The following is a 21,298-nucleotide window of genomic DNA, read 5'->3' on the forward strand; positions in this document are numbered from 1 at the left end:
TACTTTCTGACATTTTACTGACGATTACCGCCGTGGTTTTTTAAGTTTGCGCTTACAGAATAGCCCTACTAAATCCTTTTGACCCAACTACAAGGTTTTTTTAAATAACCAAATAAATATAAATAAATTGAATGCAGATAAATAATTAACGAATTATTTTTAAACAAGAACAAAAAATTTATTGAAAAATTAATTTATCATCACAAATAATGTATTTAATATTGCATATATCGCCTTGCGAGTATAATTCTACTTCTTGGAACTCTGCATTCATTGAGGGGGTGTATTCGATCACTCCTCTCGAAGGCTGGGTCCTGAGATAGATCCCTTATAGCCGAGATTACTTGCTGTTTATCAAAAGGCACCTCTGGTGTGTCGCTCACTCGAGAGAGCCAGCGTGCTTCCACACAACTGAAATGATTTTATGAACGATTGATAAGTTTTCTTTATTTGTTTTTGTAAGAGCCGAGATGGCCCAGTGATTAGAACGCGTGAATCTTAACCGATGATCGTGGGTTCGAAGCCGGCCAAGAACCAATGAATTTTCATGTGCTTAATTTGTGTTTATAATTCATCTCGAGCTTGACGGTGAAGGAAAACATCGTGGGGAAACTTGCATGTGTCAAATTTCACTGAAATTCTGCCACATGTATATTCCACCAACCCGCATTGGAGCAGCGTGGTCGAATAAGCTCCAAACCTTCTCCACAAAAAAAATAAGAGGAGGCCTTAGCCCAGCAGTGGGACATTCATAGGCTGTTATTGTTACGTTTGTTTCTTTATTTGATATTAACGCAAATATACCTACCTAAATACATATAAAAAGGATATATCATTATTAATAATAAATAAATTTATTGTCCCCAATTTGGCTTTAACTTACAATTAAAGAACATTATAAACTAAAATAAGTTATGTAACAATAAAAGCAAAAGGACGTAATCACATCTAAATTCCATGTCGTTTATGACATTACACTTATTTTCAGCATGCTCTGTACTAAACAATATGACAATAGATGTCTGCAACGTTTCATCGTTCAACGTTTCATATGGATGCGCCATATGTCAGCAATAATTGTCAAATATTGATCTGTTTGTTTGAAAGTTATCGTTTAAATGATTATATTTTATGTTATAAATGTTATATTTATATTCCATAGATATAGTATACACGTTAGTAGAAGTTAGTAGCTACTTATACTATTTTTTTTCTAGTTTTAAATAAAGATCGAATAAATAGAACACGGGATACAAGATGATCAGCGTGCTTAACTTACTTAAGTTAACGCGAGGAATTCAGACAGAAGTCGGGTACATACTGATAATTTTTCGAGAAAAAAAATCAATTTAACGGTACAACATGGGCTTCGAACCTTGGACCTCGGGATCTTCAGCCTTATATCTAGTCACTAAGCCAACGAGACAGTTACCCATTAAGCAGCGTGTTGAAATAAACTCCAAATCTAGATTTTTTTCTATCAGTGAAACATTGACGAATTGTCATTATATTGAAAACTAGAAAAATTACTTACGATGGACAAGGGTCAGCAGGAACTAGAAGGCCAATGGAAGGGGCGGTCCAGTAATCTAAAGGTTGAGGGTGAACAGTGTACTTCTTAAGACGTGAGCTTGTTTTATCGCCTTTTTTCTGAACGAAGCGTTCCTGTATTGAAATTGTTGTCTAATTGTCTATCTTGATGTTAATGATGATAAGGTACTCGGTGGTAGGGTTTTGTGCAAGCCAGTTTGGGTACCACCACATCACATATTCTACTGCCAAACAGTAATACTTTGTATTACTGTTTGGCATATTAATGTCTATATGCGGTGGTGACCAATTATCAAGAAGTGGTCCATTTGATTTATATAAAAAAATAATTATATTTCACAATAGGCCATAAGACCAATGTGTGAAAAGGCTAAACATTTTACTGTAAGGGCACAGTAATAAATGCTTATACAGAGCATATCATATATAAAAGAGACAGGAGGCTGTACGATAATAACACACAAATTACAGTACTATTTACATAACGTTACAGCGACACGTTTTTTTTATCATCTATATAGAAATTTATAATCTTTATCAATGTATTAACGTCAGATTTAAATGTATTGATGGGCCAAATTAAAAATCTGCGAAAGCTTATGCGTAAAATATACAAATACAAGGCTGTAATTACTTTATGATATACGATTAAATCTACATATCTATCAGCTAAATAGTTTCTACATGAGATCCAGCAATCGTAAATAAATCTTGTATGCGTCTAAATAGAACTTACGTAATAGTATGTTATTTGCACCATCTCCTTAATTTTGTCGGTTATTAGTCTGAAGGTTAACCCGAGGTGATGAAGCGATGGCGTCTTTTCTCCGAGTAGATTCTTATATGGTTCCATTGAACAGTCCAACGTCCTGAAAGATAAATTAATTTTAATATATAATGGAGTTTTTAATAAGAAAACTTATTAAACTTTTTGAAACGTATTTAATTCTTATTATTAATAGTCCCCTAGTATTGGATAGGAGTGAAATATTCAGTAACAGTAACAGCCTGTTAATATCCCACTGCTGGGCTAAGGCCTCCTCTCCCTTTTTGAGGAGAAGGTTTGGAGCTTATTCCACCACGCTGCTCTAATACGGGTTGGTAGAATACACATGTGGCAGAATTTCACTGAAATTAGACACATGCAGGTTTCCTCACGATGTTTTCCGTCACCGTCAAGCACGAGATGAATTATAAACACTAATTAAGCACATGAAAATTCAGTGGTGCTTGCCCGGGTTTGAACCCACGATCATCGGTTAAGATTCACGCGTTCTAACCACTAGGCCATCTCGGCTTTTTCTTTTTTTTTTTAGGTGATTTATTCGTGACTTCGAATTTCTCGAGGTTTTTTATTGTAAAGTTAGATTTTTTTTATTTTCACACCCATAGTCAGGTGGAAGTTAGGATTCTTAATTGTTTTTTTAAAGCCAATGCGCTACCAATCTTGGGAACGAAGATGTTATGTCCCTCGTGCCTGTAGTTACATTGGCTCACTCACCCTTCAAACCGGAACGCAACAATACTAATTTTTGCTACTTAACGGTAGAATATTCAATGAGTGGGTGGTACCTACCAAGACAGGCTTGCGTAAAGCCCTACCACCAAGTAAATGGCGATTTGACAGGATTGGAGAGAACAAACAACTACGTAAACACTCCTGGATCTTGAGAGTTGAATGACTAACTTCGCTACTGTTACTAAAGTTTCTTAAACTCAATAATTGTTTCTCTATCCTACGATTCAAACCAAGGACCTCGGAAATCGTAGCCTTATAAGCAAGCCACTAGACTATTAAGGCAACTGTCGATATAAATAAGTATAATTTCGTAGACTTACAACACAACTTAAGTAAAATGTACAGACAGCGAGTACAAGATATATTCTTGTAATAGTTCGTTCTTGTTAGATGCGTGTCTAATCTAGTTACTTATTCTTGACGATTAAAATGCAAAAGTATATTAATTAAATACGATTAAATTTTATTATCCTGTATGAAAATCAACAAATACTTTACTTTTGGTTTACTGGTGGTAAAGCTTTGTGCAAGTTCGTCTGGGTAGGTACCACCCACTCATCAGATATTCTTCCGCAAAACAGCAGTACTTGGTATTGTTGTGTTCCGGATAAAAGGGTGAGTGAGCTAGTGTAATTACAGGCACAAGGGACAAAACATCTTAGTTCCCAAGGTTGGTGGTGCATTGGTGATGTAAGCGATGGTTAACATTTCTTACAATGCCAATGTCTATGGGCGTTGGTGACCAGTTACAATCAGGTGGGACATATGCTCGTCCGCTGTCCTATTCTATAAAAAATAAATATATACTCTACTACACTTTTTTAAACATCTATTTTATTAAGCTTTATTAATATATTTTTTTATAACATTATATTTAAATAATTGACAAAGCTTTTAACTTTACATATTATGTTCGCAATTGTGGTCTTGTTTATCTAGATCTCGTTAAAGTCAACAGCTTTGCCTAAAGACTGTATAATAATTCGTGTTGTATACAACTTAAAGCTTATCCTTAAGTGAACAGGTGTGTAATTATAGTACAGCTAGATTAATTGCAATGGTGTTCAAATGTAGTTTGAATAGCAACATCACAAACATTGAATCATATTAAGTCAGAAGCACACTTGTATACATCTCAGTGCTGGCACGGGTTGGATGTCAAATATTTGTCTAAATATCACATCAAATTTTTCAGCTACTATTGAAATATATAGAAGAAGACTACGAAAAGATTAAAAAATTGGTTCATAAATAAAAAAAATATATAAATATATACAGACGAATTTACAACCTCCTACTTTTTATAAGTCGGTAAAAATACTATTTAATTTGTCTCAGTAAAGTGTATTGACATAGTCCTGCAGGATTTCAAAAGCATAAGAAATACTCGAACTAAAGTGTGATAATAGCTGAAATAAAGTGGGGTGGGGGTGAGGGTGTCTACATCAAAATTAAAACAAAAAAGCTCGTAGTCTGGAAGCAGTATTTACACTCTGGTGCCTCGAAAAGCGTGTACAGCTATATCCGTAAAGGAGTTCCTTATAACATGACCTAGGTGAGCACTAAGAAAGGATTTTTAAACATTCATCCCCTAAAGGGGTAGATAAAATATAAAAGTTTTGAAGTTTGTCATTTTTTGTGTGAAACTTATGGAACTTGAGTATATACATATGTTTTTGGAATGTTATATCTCTGAGGAGGTAAAATAAGGGACTTAGGGGAAGGGGATTAATTATTAGTTAATAAGTTGATAGATAATTAAAAACATTTTTTAGAGTACTTTAAATAGATAGGTTCGAAGAGTACCTTAAAAAACTTAAATTAAAAAAATATACAAAATATTGGTATCGATTATAATAGGTGCCTAAGCTACCGCCCGGAAACGTGCCCCTTTGACAGCCACTGTATATGCCACTATGAAGTTCTTCATTCAAATAATAAAGGTGTTACTGAACACTACCAAGACACATCAAAATCAATGAAGTCCACACGGACAACTGACATACATATCGCTATTAATCATATACCTTTAGGGCATGTTACTGATTCATTACCAAGACACGGTCCGAACTAATCCAATTTGATCGAAATTGCATCGATTGTCCTCAATACGCATACAAGTATAATTATATTTGTGTTCCCGATATCACCCGCGTTGATGCGCTATTAAGATTAGCCCTTTGTTAAACATATCATTGTTTGTTTAATTGTAAATTATCCTTTGTTATAAACGGAAATTAGCTTATGATCTTATCCATGAATTAGTTGTTATCAGAATTGTGTGACGCTTCTTAAACCATGGTAAAAATAAAAAAATATATATATCATCAGTGATATTTAAATTTTAACTTAATGGAAAATTATTATCAATTAAAATTTCAAAATTTGGTACCAGTCAGGGTGTCTAGTGTGAGTTTTTTTACTTATAAGATTGCGTTGACGTTTCTGCCTCACTCACGGGCGGAGCCACGAGCGAAAACTAATAGATTCTGAAAATATTTAATTTAGCGAAACGACCTCGTATTCATGTATGTACAGTTTAATTATTTCACACAAAGAAGCTGAATTGCGGTTCAGCGAGGAAATGCTGCTGGTATTCTTGCCACCTTTCCAAGCGTTCATGATTTGTAATGTAATTATTCTGTAATTTGGTAATGTGTGTATGACATAAAAGCGGTCACCACCACTCATAGACATTAGAATTTAAGACCATTAGGATGGTATGCCTCACGTGCCTGTAGCTACACTGGCCGATTCCAGAGCAGACCAGACCACCCAGATTCTTTAAACCTAAACACAACAATAGTTAATGATGTGATAACAAAAATGAAATAATTCTGTCTTAATCCTACTTGTACTACTCTATATAACATTCTAGCCTGATCCGAGACAGGATAGGCCAGTGTGCTATTAAAAGTTCCTATATCTAATAAATTAATATTAAATCTTATTAATAAAATATTTCTTTCTGCTTCATTTCGGACACATTCTGCTGATATATGGTATACATCCTCATTCTTATTGCATTCTGCACAAGAAGATGACACCGTCTTACCAATTAAGGAGGCAAATTATTCAGTGGAATGTGTCCGGAGCGAAGCCGCAAGGCTGTTACAATTTCAGACCTACTCATATTGGCACCAATAAACCAAGGTTTGCGACTTAAGTTTGACTGTATTGTTTTGTACCATATCCCTTTTGTCGCAGCTCTCATGTCAAAGTATTCTTGCCACTGTCTGCGACAATTTTGTATAAGACCACTTAAAACCTCTGTATAGATCGAAAAGCAAGCAAAAGGAACAACATCAGAAGGCTTTTTTCACCAAACAATCAACTATTTCATTGCCTTCTATACCAATATGAGAAGGTATCATTGTAAAGACACTGTTATTACATGATATATATTTGTATATATTTTTTCAAATTTCATAGGCGATAGGTAATCCCCGGTAACTAGGACTATTACATAGTAATAAATAATAATATTTATTATTATAAATAGTACATCGTAATAAATGTTGAAGAGCGTTCTTTGAATCCGTTAAAATTACAATATAATTTAAATTAATGCAACTAATTTATGACAAAGCTTCTGTAATAGCAATCAGCTCAGCATGCATAATAGAAATTTTAAAATTTATTTTAAGTTTTAGAGAACTGAATGATGAAGAATGATGTTTGGTAGTAGAATATATTATGAGTGGGTGGTACTTGGATTAGACCCAGACGGGCTTATTCAAAGCTACCACCAAGTATTTGAAATCTTAAAACGATTTTACTCTAACAAAAAACCGTAATTAATTTTCAAGACCACAGTATTATCCGTGTGGCTGAAACTAGTTTTAAAATTGATCGGGCGCGTGCCCCGCAATATGAGCCCCTACTTACGGAACCAATCAATTATATATAAACTTCGCCTCGGCTAGGATAAAGGTAAGAAATATACTTTTAGTTTTAGCTTTTTGTGAAAATGCATAATTTTATAATTTTTACACATGCTCTTGTGATTAATTAAATTAAAGACTCGTATGAGCCGAGATGCCCGAGTGGGTTAGGATACTTGAATCACTCGACAACAATTAAACGTGGGAATCACACAAAGCACCACACATTTTTTGTGCTCATGGAGCGGTGAAGGATAACATGCTGGGAAAATATGTATGTGTGGTGCATTAATTTCGAAAATCTTGTTATTAGGACATTTACAGACTTGAAATCCGTAATCTTCCGCTAAGATACAAACCACTTCGTCATATAAGCTTAAGTAAATCAGAGTGATTTTGCATTTAGTACCAAATATAACTTTCCTATCAATAAATTTAAGTCACTTATTAAAAAATCTTTGATAAATATTACTCATTGAAAGGCTATATACGATAATTTTTAAGAACTAAGAATAGAGAATGTTTTAATTTGATTAAGCAAGTCTAGTAAAGCGTGAAATAACTTATTTGAAAAATGAATTAATCGAGAAATGTAACGTAACTTTGTAACTAGTTTTAAAATTGATGAGGCACCAGGTCTCACAATACGATATACTCAGACCAATCAATTACGTACACTATGCGATCGGGAAGAAATGTTTTGCAACAAACTGTTGAGAAAATGTTTTCAAAGACTTTAGAGGAAGTTTCTTAGCTGACGTCTCGACGGTGAGCGGTATTTATTAGAAGTTTATAATCTAAAGCCGATATTGTCTGGTGGATTGAATCCGTGGATCTTACTGAAGGTTTTTTTTTATAGAACAGGAAGGCGCACAAACATATGGGCCACCTGATGGTAAGTGGTTACCAACGCCCATAGACATTGGCATTCTAAGAAATATCAACCATCGTATATTTTTTTTTACATTACAACGCTTAGAACCAGCCGACAGGCGACAAAACACATCAAACATAATGCAAGAGTATCAACGAAGACTAAATCAATGCATATCATGTATGTAATCTAGCATAGAATTATATGTCTTGTCTAATAATGTTTTTTTTTTAAATAGCTTTATCGTATTACTTGGAAAAGGTAATGCGTGCGTGGTTTATTTATCGAATAAATATTATTTTAATATTATATGAAATATCATTTTTTTTGTAGTGTCTTTCCATTGTTGCTGTAATAATGTAGCAACGATCACATCAACACGTCGGCATTAATTAATACTCTCTACCCACAAGCGTCGGTCGTCACCGGTGAGTGGCGTCAATGACGCCGCACGATCGTCGTTGATGATTGATTACACGTTTAATGAGATTGTGTAATTTTGACAGATTCGTTTGTTTAATTATATTCGAAGATATACATGTTATTTGCATCAAATTATATGATAAGGGGCTTAGGATAAGTTATGTTTTCAGTTGTTTTTTGTATAATGAAATCCAAGATGGCCCATTGGAATAATCAACATCAAAATTTCAAATTACAAAAAACAATAATTAAATTAAAATATTTAAATTTAATTATTTTTTAAATTTTAATATTGAAATAAAACATTTCAAGAGTATAAGTTGTGTTTTAAATTCAGCGCCCGGTGTTGACGGAAAGCGTTAGTTGTCTGATACAATTCTGCCACCAGTACAATCGTCCTACATATTAACAAAGGAGTCCATTACCACAGTCGTATAATAATGGATTTTATCTGTATGTATAATATCTTGCACAGATCTCACAGATGCAAAGATTGAGGGTGTTCTGGAGAAACGGATAAACTGACCCTAATTTAAAATAAGCGTTAGCTACCTGTTAATATATATGATACAAAATTCCTATTTACATATGAAATCTAAACATTTTTTTTATAGAATAGGAAGGCGGATGAGCATATGGGCCACCTGATGGTATTTTCTCACTAACGCCCATAGACATTGGCATTGTAAGAAATGTTAACCATCGCTTACATTGCCAACGCGCCACCAACCTTGGAATCAAGAAATTGGGAATTGGCTGTAATTACACTGGCTCATCCCCCCCCTCAAACCGGAACACAACAATACCAAGTACTGCTGTTTTGCGGTAGAATATCTGATAAGTGGGTGGCATCTACCCAGACGAGCTTGCAGAAAGCTCTACCACCAGTGAAATATGCAAAAAATTAAACTGAAGTGTCTGTCTGTGATTTCAAAATTAGCTTCTTTTTAAGTTATTATGACTATTTGCGAGTTACCAAAACCAAAACAACGTATTTGTCATCTAATTAGTACAAAACTTATATATTTTAATACAAAATATATAGTATATATAGTATAGGTCCTTACATATGAAATTGGCGTTTTGTACGGGAAGAATATAAAGTCAATTTTTTTGTTGTAAAATATATTTAATTAATCAAAGTATGCACCGTTGTTATCTATGCACTTTTACCATCTCATAGGTAGTTCACTGATCCCTTTACTAAAAAAACCATGGGGGCGAGAATCAATAAACTCTTTGAAGGCGGTTTGGGCTGCCGCATCGGAGTTGAATTTTTTTTCTTTATAAGAAGTTGTCCAAATTCCGGAAAAAATGTTGGAGCAAGGTCCGGGGAGTACGGTGGATGTCGCAGACATTCCAATTGTAGCTCATCTAACTTAGTGGTTGTTGGTTGTGCAGTGTGTGGTCTTGCGTTGTCGTGAAGCAGCAGTGGCCTAGAGCGATTGACCAATCTCGGTTGTTTAGCAGCTAGTTCTTCCTTCATAGTTTGCAGTTGGTGACAATAGATATCTGCCGTAATCGTTTGGCCAGGTTTTATAAAGCTGTAGTGAACGACACCGGTGCTAGTTCACCTAACACTCACAAGTAACTTTTTCTGAGTCAATTTTCGTTTAGGGCAGGATTTGGCTGGGTCTCTAGGGTTCAGCCATTGCGACGAGCGCTTTCGATTATCGTACAGTATTCATTTTATATCACAAGTAATGATTCGATTTATAATCCCTTCATTATTGTGTCGGTTGAGCAAAGTAACACAGCAGTCGACGCGTGTTTGCAAGTTCGATTCACTAAATTCATGAGGTACCCATCGTTCAAGTTGTTTTACTTTCCCGATTTGCTTCAAGTGGATTAATAGTTTTATCAATTACCCCGAAGCCTGCAGCTACCACAATAGCCTTTAATTCTTTATTTTCCACTTTGGTCTTCGGCCGTACACGGAATTGGTTCTGAAGGTCGAAATTTCCAGAACAAAAATAACCAAAAACGTACCGTGCTTTCTTTTGCGACACCAGCGCCGTACACATCATTAATCCATCGAGCTGTTTCTGCAGCACTGGAGTCATGGTAGAACTCGTACTCGTAAATATACCGATATTTCATGTTTTCCATTGTGCGGTAATAAGCGACGCAAAGAAAAAAATAATGAGGAAAAACAAATGAATGTCTGTTTTCAAAACTCAAATGTACCAGCTAAATGAATTTATAAATTTGAATTTGGAATTCTTAACCAAAGAGGAGATATTTCAAATCAAAGTGGTCAATACGACAAAACGCTAATTTCATATGTAAGGATCTAATAGATATAGTATATAACTATTTCAGGCCGATCTGGGATTTCAACCCAGTACCTCGGGATCTACCTTGTATACAGCCACAAGACCAACGAGGCCGTTACTTATATAGGTAATACAAAATCAAATCTAACTTATTGGATATTTAAACTTAATAATATATTTTTTACTAACTTGAATATTTCATTGACTTTTTCCATAATGTCATATATAAGTTCCACCTTCAACTTCAACTGTATTCTTTTGTCTTCTGTTATATGCTTTTGTTCTTCTAATTTCTGTTTCAGTTCTTTCAATTTCTTTTGTCTTTTTTCTTCCATCATCTCATTCCAATCTTTTCTGTCCACTGTATTTTATATCTATTTATATAGTGAGTTAGACGGGCTGATATTAGCCCAATAGTGGTCACCACCGCGCATATATATTGGCGTCGTAAGAAATATTAACAGTTCTACATCACCGATGTGGCAAATAAGATGTTATATCCTTTGTGCTTGTAGTTGGACGGGCTCACTCACCTTTCCAACCGGAACACAACAATACTAAGTATTGCTGTTTGGCGGTAGACAGACGGGCTTGCACAAAGCTCTACCACTAAGTAAAAAAAAGGTCAATTCATTTAGGAAAATGCTAGGTTTGTATCTTTAATTTACGTTATCAAAATAAAACTTTGAATATATGCTTATTAGTCTGATGTAACTAAGTAATATGTACTCTGTACTTACGAAGATATAACAATATATTTAAAAGAATATATAAGAAAAAAATAAAAAATAAAAAGAGTGCGTTAAGTATATATACCTTTTAAATATAGGTTAAAAAAAGATCACATAGCGAAATTCGTATCATGACTGTGGCTATGGAGAAAACCCTGATATATATCTAAGCCAACTTAGATATATATACATAAAGTATACTAAAACATTATGTTGTATGTGTAATATATAAATATATATATCACCAATATTTTGTTGAATCAGTCTTAGGTTCCTTCTTAGTACTTCATTTTCAGCGCAAAAATCATTCAGAAGTTTGTAGATGGAAAAATTTTCTTTGTCCACTCGTTGAAACGTTTCTATTATTTTATCCGCATTACTTTCTTCTGTGTAGTCCTGGAAAATTACGAATTTGTGAATGAAATTCAAAGTGTACATCGAATTTTGATCAACGTAGGTGGTGGATCTTTGTGCAGGCCCGTCTGGGTGATTATCACCAACTTATCAGATATTCTACTGCAAAACAGCAATATATAGTATTGTTATGTCCCGGTTTGAAAAGTGAGTGAGCAAGTGTAACTACAGGCACAAGGGACATAACATCTTAGTTCCCAAGGTTGGTGGTCCATTGGCGATGTAAGGAATGGTTAATATTCCTCAAATAACCAATTTCTTTGGGCGGTGCTGACCACTTAACATCAGGTGGGTCATGTCCGTCCGCCAGTTTATAACATAAAAAAATTCTAAATTTGAATTCTACTGATCAAGATTACATGGTGATATGGATTTGTGCAAGCTGGTGACCATCCACTTATATTTCTTGCTTTACCACTAATTTATTTAGTATTGCTGAGATCCTGTTTGAAAGGCTAACGAGCCATTGTAATTATAGGCACAAAAGATATAACTTCTAAGTTCACAAAATGAGCAGCGCATTGGCAATGTTTGCAATCTTTAATATTTTTCATAGTGCCAATCTTAATGGGTAGCGGTTACCATTTACCATTACCGTTTTCAGGTTTTCCAATCCACCTATCTAATGTAAATAAAAAAGAAATAATAATGTAAATAAAACAGGGTATACTGTACACAAAATTTAAAGTAATTTTAATATTCTACGAGACTCATTTATACATATAATTATGCAATAGAAACTGTGTGTACATTGAGCAAAATTATTAAAAAAACGGGTGTGGGCTATAAAAAAAATAGAACAAGAAAAAGCATATTCTTTTTTAATTTTTGTTTGTCTGTCTATATGTACATGCTAATCTCCGAAGCTGCGTAATGAATACTAGTATTAGTTTATAGATTTACAGAGCTAGGCTAGGGAAAGATTAAATAAAAAGACGGAGCGTGAGTACAATGAGAGACATTTGCATTTAATAAATAATTAGAGAGAGTGACACTAAAGAGGTTTAGCCTCATTAATTTCGGACTACGTTCATATTTTCAACACAGCGGAACGGATTTTCATGCAGTTTTCACAGATAGATTAAGCTCAGCTAAGAGAAACATTAAGGGATTGTTTAAAATCGGATGACAGTGAATGTAACGATAACTTTCGTCAATTAGATTATTTTAAATTTCATTTTACAACGACTATTACAATTTAACTACAAGTACAATTCATGTAACTGTACATTGATTAATTTTTTTATATTTTATACATATTATATTATTTTTAAATATATCGTAATAAAACAAACTTTTACGCGGATAAAGTCGCAGGCAGCAGCAAGTTATAATACATAAAAAGCTGGTCTTATTCTTAAAAGAGCGATCTCTTACAGACACACTTTTCAACCAAACGACTTTCGACAAGTTTAATAAAAAATGTAAAATACCGATTCAGTTGATATATTCGATTTTATTCATTTTCATTCATTTTTATTCGAGCCATAAGTGCCATTCTTTTGAATATCGACTATTTGTGGCACGCTTTTTTGAGTTCAATATTCTAATTATTATAGTCAGTATATTATAGGCACATATGACGATCGTTTCTTAAGTCAGTTTCAAGTTTAGACCTGTTCTAAATATATGATTTATATATTAATATCGATATTGAACAATAATTCGTCTCATGCTCTGCGTTAAAAGAAACTTGCATATGTCAGAATATATTTTGACAGATATTTATTTTGACAAAACTAGTCAAATGAATTACGATTTATACCCTTCTAAGTTATCAAAATATAACTGCTGTTAGTTTAGAAAGCAGTGTTGGGATATTAATAGCCTTAGTCATTGAGTCGATATTGCTCATAGGTTAGAACAGGTGTATCTTTTAAAAAGATTGTGGGTTCAAACCCTAACAAGCATTACGGAATTTTCATAAGCTTAATAAGTGCTTACACTTCATCTACTTCTAAGATGGTGAGGGAAACATCGTGAGGATAAATGCATGTGTCGGATTAAAAGCTCGAATAAGTTGAATAAGCTCGAAACCTTCTTCTCTAAAGGATACGAGGCCTAATATATAGTGAAAGAATTACAGGCAGTTATCGTATGTATTAATACTAGTTATAGCCCGTAGTAAGCCGTATATTCCGGAGGGGTTTGTTAGGTATAAAAAAGTAGCCTTTATCATCCAAGCTTGTTCATACCAAATTTCATCACAATCAGTCCTACATTTCGACTATGAGCGTAATAAACAGACATGCAAAGCTACTTTCGCATTATTATATTAGCACAGCTTAGGTAGTACAAATAATCACAATATTTTGGCACGGTTTGATTAAGGAAACTACGAGTTATAATGTTGCTCATCCTTAATTCCTACGTAATGTATTAAGATTCAAAGTATTTAAGGTTTTTTTAGCCTTAAATATATTCACATAAGCGAATTGACCGGACTAAAAGCTTTATATTTTCTGTGAAAATTTAACAAAATCCATACCCACGAGTGTTTTATTTAAATCACGCTTTGTTCACAACCGTCCGTGGAATATTTATAAAGCAAATATTTGTGGTGGTTAGTGTCGACGCTACAAATTTGCATATTTTAATAGATATTCTAATAGTTCGCTTTAATTTTTTACTAATTTTAAGTTTTTTTTACTGCCTCAATATTCACAATTCTCTATATACTCGTGCTGTATTCCAATAGCAGAAGGAGTAAAAATATATAAGCTTTATATTTCATATTCCATGCAGCTTGTTATTAGCTTTGTATTCTGCACTACAAACAGTTTGTAATTAATATATCTTTATTTATTAGACATAACCATTCAGCTCAACTACTTGTATGCAAATTAATTTTAAGTTCAGATTATGACTTAGCTCGCATTCAAAATTCAACTTTTTTTACCATATTATACCATTTTTTTACTCCTTGCCAACCACTATTGCAATCATATAATAATAATAATAATGTCCTCAAGAGGCCAATCTCAAGAGAGATTAGCCAACTACGTAGGAAATATTATAGTGCACAATAATGTGCGCAAATACAAGTGAACTCTCTATTCCCTAACTCTCATTATCCGATGGGACGGAAATCCGACACGACCGGAAAGAGTTCAGGCGCAGGACCAACGGCTTTCCGTGCTTTCCGAGGCACGGGAGTGAACCGACTTCCAACTTCCAGACTCCGGGCTGTTACTGAGAAATTTCTGACAGAAAAACCCAATAACTTTTTATTGGCCCGACCTGGGGAATTGAACCCAGGACCTCCGGGTCTGCGGCCTTACATCAAGCCACTAGACCAACGAGGCAGTCATATATATAAATATATATATAAACTGATAATGGTTGGACTTTAGTCCTGAAGGTTTTTAAAACAAAAAAGATGTATTAGTTTTTTTTAAATACTCTAGCTGTCTTGTTCACTTATTCTCTTTTCACTCTGTACGATAAGCATTTTTATTCTACAAAATAAGCAAAATATTTTTATTTATTTTAAGGATATTGTATGAAGTCACTTACGTGGATATCATTCAATATTTTTCGATGATACTCGATTTCTTTACGTATATCTTCTTCATGTTTCTTCTTTTGTGCCTCTTCTCTGTCTTGTACCTTCTTATTTATTCTTATCACGCCTTTTTTCGCTAGAAAGTTGTATAGTTTCATCTCATGGTCAAATACTTTTTGTAGGTCTCTCATTTCCTGGAAACATTAATTAACAGATAACTCGTGCAGTCATATAAGTATAAATGATTTTTCGGCTTACGAATTTATTTCTCAAAAAATAATACAATTCACTTTAAAGATTGAAGAAAACAAGATTAACATATTTAAATATTATATATATACAACACACGGGCGCATACACACAAAAATTAACAACAACAATTATTAAACTCTTCACTTAAAATAATGAGGGTATCATAAAACCACGATGCAATATTACGTATATTCTGTGTTATAGCAATTAGATAGCAATAATCTTATCGTGTTTAGCTAATTTAGAAATGATAATTTGTATAAAGACTACAGAATAATAATACAATATAATAAAATAAAAATGTAGAATAAAAGTCGCTAATAGAATTAAATGAAACTTTTAAAAACAATATCACAAAAATGATATTAGCTTTAGGTTCTTGAAAAACTCTTTTAAGTCTACTTTTACTAAAAATATAAAGATAATATATAAATATCACAATAAAAATCGGCATTTGTGTGAATATACAGTTATTCATGTATGTACGTATATGTGTTTATAGGCCTCTAATTCATAAGGATAAATAATAATAATAATAAATATATTTAAAGTGAGATTAAACAAAGGAATAAATATTATATATAAAAGAAAAAAAAAAGCTTAAGACTGAATATAAAATAAAAGCATGCAACGGGCGGTATTATCACGATACATTGGCCAAGTGCATTATATATACGATAAAAATACACACAATATGCTTTCGGACATAAAATATATTTCCTAAACAGTTTCTTTAACAATAAAGTGTGCAATTGTGAGGCATGAATGCCTTTATTTCCACCAGAAATTTTAATATGTCTAATCAATACATCTTGTGACCAAGTTTTAAAAGCATTACTATCCATAAACAAATGGATGTGTCGAGGTACAAATTAATGGGGTTGCGTTATCAGCGAGGTGTCAATAAAGTAGGGCGATAAGGTGTGATCGATTCAGGAATTGGAGTGGAAGCTGTCATCGCGTAATAAAACTAGCCGTTCCGCGTGGCTTCACACGCTTTAAAAGTTACTGCATGTGATGTCACTATCAAAATGCGGCAGACGTTGCCTGAATATTTTATACAGATTGAGAAAAATATTCATTATTTTGTAGGAAAGTTTGATATTCATAACAAGAACAAATACAAACTAATTACTCCTGATAATCGACTGAGTCAGGAACTCTTTTGTAAGGCGATTTATACGGTTTGACAACAGGATCTTAGACAGCGTTCAAAAAATCTCCGTTGCTCAATTAATATCTTTAGGAACTTTGAGAATAAAACGATCCTGAGTCCTGGTTATTTCTTTGTTAAATTGAACACTGTAATTATTATAATTACAAAATCTATTTTCAAATAATGTTTAATATACTTGAATCTGGACCATTTGATCAATTTTTCCCTTATCCTGAACGGACTTCAGTTTGGTGCACCATTCATCACGCTGGTCATAAGCTAGGGTCGATGATTCGAAAAGATCCGTGAGAAACTTCTTGCCCTTGTTTAATGAGTTCAGCATTTTCGTCCACGATTGATTGAAAATTGCTCTAAAAGTATTCTAAATATAGTATATTTCTATATATACTAATATAATATACTATATTTCTAAATAAATATATTCGAATCAAATTTAAAAAATCATGACTGCCTGGCTTGGTTGCAATAATGCTAATATGATTTTCCTGTTTAGTCGCAATCCCGATCTTTTGTACGAAAAATGAACTCCTGTGCCTCGGAATGTGGCCCTTGGTTTAGCATTTGAACTCTTTCCTGTCTAGTCGGATTTTCCGTCCCATCGGATTTTGAGGGGAAGGGAATAGAAAATTCACCTGTGTTTCCGCATACACTTGTGCACTGAATGTCCTGCGTAGTTGGTTCCTTGAAAATGGCCGCGACCGAAATCAGTTAGGAGGACATCAGATCTTATGCCACATGTGTATCCACTCATCTGCAGTAGTTCTTAAAATGAGAAGGCATATGCCTTAATATTAATAGTATATGCCTAGCAGTGGGTTTAAGACTATTAATATACTTCACCTATCTTTGAGCATGTGTTCAATTTCATCCCGTATTTTCTTATTCTCACATTGAACAACATTGAATCTCCACATTGCAGCTTCTAATTTGTTTTCTGCGGAAGTCAGTCTGTTCTCGCTCAAGTAACGGCGCTCCTCAATCTTTAAAAAATCGTAATGTGTTATAAATTTGTTTAAAAACATATAAAAGATGAAAGAACATCAACGTTAAATGTTAATAAGTAAGCTCTTTATAGTATACCTGACCATTGTTAGAGTTGACAACGCCCTTCAGTTTAGTCATTTGCTTATTTTTACGGTGCAACAATCCATCTATTTGATCCATAAGTGTTAGACCCTCTGGAAAAACAAATATTTTAATAATATAATATTATAAAGTTGCAAATAAAGTTTGCTTACTAAAAAATAGTTTTTGTAAGACCAAAAATTCGAGGTTTTCGACTTATGCAAAGTCAGAACATCTTTTTAACGGAAAAGTATGTACGGTAACGGTAACAGCCTGTGAATATCCCACTGCTGGGCTAAGGCCTCCTCTCCCTTTTTGAGAAGAAGGTTTAGAGCTTAATCCACCACGCTGCTCCAATGCGGGTTGGTGGAATACACATGTGGCAGAATTTTAGTGAAATTCGACACATGCAGGTTTCCTCACGATGTTTTCCTTCACCGTCAAGCACGAGATGAATTATTATCACAAATTAAGCACATGAATTTTTTACTGGTGGTAGAGCTTTGTGCAACTCGTCTGGGTTGATATCCACTCATCAGATATTCTACCGCAAAACGGCGGTACTTGGTATTGTTGTGTTCCGGTTTGAAGGGTGAGTAAGCCAGTGAGACCTTCATAATGGGTGCGCTAGTTCAACTGATAGACAGTTAGGTGAACATGTTGACTTTCATCTATCATTTGATTATATAACAGCTGCTGTGTACGTGGTTTCACCCGCGTTAAATTATATACTGTGTGATACACATAATCAGTTATCTATAGTTAATTCAATATACTTATTGTGTGAATAAGACCTCAGCTCCTCAGATTCTCGAAAAGAAAACCTCGCTCAGATCAACGTTACAAGGTCACTAATGTCTATTAGTGAGTACGTCTGTACCGACTAGCAAAAGGATTCCCGCTTAGAAAAGCAGAGGAATTGATTGACAAACTTTGAGCTTGCTGCTGATAATTTTATGACAAAAACCCAATGTGTTATTGGGTTTGATCAAGGATTTGAATACGGAACCTCCGGATCTGCAGTCGTATCCTACACCAAATATGAAAAACTTTCGTGAAAATCAAAGAATGTTGATCGCGTTCATACACACATACAGTGGTTTTGTTTTATAATATGTATATAGTCTGTATATTACAAACCTATACACTCTTGCTTGGTCTGTGTCCGCAAAAAAAGGGCTCGTTCGAGATCGATTTTCATCTTCCTATCATTCTTTTTATGGGCCCCAGATCTAGCAATCTGTAAATAAAAGTATATATTATCATGGGGCAGTCTTGAAAATATAATACAAAGCTGTTTGTTTAGGACATTAAGTGAATGATATCAAGATTACCTTTTTCAATATACGCAATGTTTTTTTAGGTTTTATTATTATTTATATTTTCTTATAATCTGTTATTGTCTTTCGTAGCATTATGAATCTATTGTTGAGTTGTTTGGATAAATTAAACAGTAATGAAAGATTATAATAGGGTCTGTTTTATATATACTGCCCACGCTTTATATACATTAGGAAATTAATTTACTTTGTCCTGGCATTTACGCACTGAATTTTTATACGCTTTATTTGTGTTTAATTGTCTTACTTACTTAATAGAACTGTATCTACAAATATATTTTTCTACTGGTTACAACAGGTCAATCTTATCCGACTATAGTGGGATCAAATTCAAATATTTGCTAGAGTTTTCATGTGCACGATGGTAAAGAAAATCTTGAGGACATCTGCTACAAAAGTATCTGCGCTATGTATATCAAACAATGATTTGTTTCATAATGATGTGTTTTGATCAGCTTGGCGTAATATGATCCAAATATTCTGAATTGCCTTTGCCCAGCAATAGAACGTTTACAGTCACTTTCTTTACTTTATTATACTAATTTTCTACATTACCTTCAAATCCTTATAAAGATTCAGAAATTCCTTCTTCAGTGTCCTCAATAAATTGTCCTGTCTGCGGAACTTTGGATGAACGCCCATAGTGCGATGTAGCCTATCCGTTTGTATCATACGAACCTTTATAAATATATTATTTTATATAATAGAAACAAAAGATGCATTTATTACTATGATCAACCTAATAATAATTTATTCCAGACCATATCCTGCGCACGCATTGAGTGGTACGCGCACCCTAATGACAGAGTGAGAAAATGAAACCAATAGAGTTAGATATGTATAATATTATGATATAAACGTGTTATGTAACTATTTACTTATATATACCTGTCTCTGTAATCTAAGACGTTCGTCTTCCATTTTTTTGGCGACATCCAAATCATTTGATTGCTGTTCTGGGTTTAAAGATTCCATTGGGTATGTTATATTTGTAAAATTCGTTGTAAATGTCCTTGTATCAATAACATAGCCCTCTTGATATTGAGTTTGTCTAATCTTATATATAAAAATCGATATTAGTATATCCGTTTGAAATCAATAGCTTTCGATACCGTTAGACAAATTACAATGAAAGTTGGCATATATAGTATAATTTTTTTTTCAAAGAAGAAAATTTATACTATCCATTTTATGATAACCACTTGATGGCGCTGTAGGATATCTATAACTTCTATATCAATACGATAGATTACGATATCAATGACGATGGCTATGACTTTGACTATTACGATTACGATATCAATGACGATGGCTATGACTTTGACTATTACGATTACGATATCGATGACATTGACATTGACATGACATTGACATTGACATTAAGGTTAGGATGTCAATAATGATGACTGTGACTTTGACAATTACGATGTCAATCTGAGGACACTGACAATGAGTATTACGATTACGATATCGATGTTATTGACATCAACTATTACGATTACGATATCGATGACATTGACATTAAAATGACATTGACATTGACATTAAGGTTAGGATGTCAGTAATGATGACTATGACTTTGACTATTAAGGTTACTGGTGGTAGGGCTTTGTGCAAGCTCGTCTGGGTAGGTACCACCCACTCATCAGATATTCTACCGCAAAACAGCAATACTTGATATTGTTGTGTTCCGGTTTGAAGGGTGAGTGAGCCAGTGTAATTACAGGCACAAGGGACATAAAATCTTAGTTCCCAAGGTTGGTGGCGCATTGGATATGTAAGCGATGGTTGACATTTCTTACAATGCCAATGTCTAAGAGCGTTGGTGACCACTTACCATCAGGTGGCCTATATGCTCGTCCGCCTTCCTTTTCTATAAAAAAAAAAAAAAAACATGTAATACATTTTAGGCATCATTAATTGTTTTCGTAGTGTATGCCAAATAATGACTTTTGTATGAAAAAACATGATATCTAAATTTTTTCTTTCTATTGTATTCTCTTCTTTTAGATTCAATGGTTACATATACATTCTTTTTTTTCAACTTCTGCTTTCGAAGAAACAAAGCTAATATTTTTTTTTAATAAATATAAACAGCGCTATCTGATTTGAGTGAACTATACACAACGACTAATTTATCTGTTCATATAAGTGCGGTGCTAGTTAAAATTTGCTAACCTAGCATTAAGTTAATTAAATAACGTGAGCTCTGGGTAATATAAAATTAAAAACAATTGGAATAAGATATTTTTCTGTGGTAAAATGGAGTATATATTTTAAGTAGAAG

General features: G+C 33.7%; 1 protein-coding gene across 1 annotated transcript; it reads right to left on the reverse strand.

The window, feature by feature from the left end:
• Positions 1-215: 215 nt before the first annotated feature.
• LOC126778142 (coiled-coil domain-containing protein 63-like) lies at positions 216-19,999 on the reverse strand. The gene is made up of 12 exons (XM_050501557.1): positions 19,900-19,999; positions 19,567-19,689; positions 18,812-18,911; positions 17,687-17,784; positions 17,447-17,586; positions 16,782-16,956; positions 15,189-15,371; positions 11,504-11,654; positions 10,717-10,888; positions 2,288-2,420; positions 1,535-1,665; positions 216-411 (listed from the first exon to the last, which is right to left on the reverse strand). The coding sequence occupies exons 1-12, from the start codon at positions 19,984-19,986 to the stop codon at positions 216-218; spliced, it is 1,689 nt and encodes a 562-aa protein (XP_050357514.1). The 5' UTR covers positions 19,987-19,999.
• Between the last annotated feature and the right edge of the window lie 1,299 nt (positions 20,000-21,298).

This window comes from Nymphalis io, chromosome 25 (assembly GCF_905147045.1).
Source record: "Nymphalis io chromosome 25, ilAglIoxx1.1, whole genome shotgun sequence".
NCBI classification, from domain to species: domain Eukaryota; kingdom Metazoa; phylum Arthropoda; class Insecta; order Lepidoptera; family Nymphalidae; genus Nymphalis; species Nymphalis io.

Coding starts and splice junctions, on each gene's coding strand:
- LOC126778142 (XM_050501557.1), bottom strand. CDS start 19,986: ATGGAATCTTTAAACCCAGAACAGCAATCAAATGATTTGGATGTCGCC. Junction 18,912..19,566: donor ATCTTTATAAGGATTTGAAG/GTAATGTAGAAA, acceptor TTTTATTTACAG/ATTGCTAGATCTGGGGCCCA. Junction 11,655..15,188: donor AAATATTGAATGATATCCAC/GTAAGTGACTTC, acceptor GTAATTTTCCAG/GACTACACAGAAGAAAGTAA.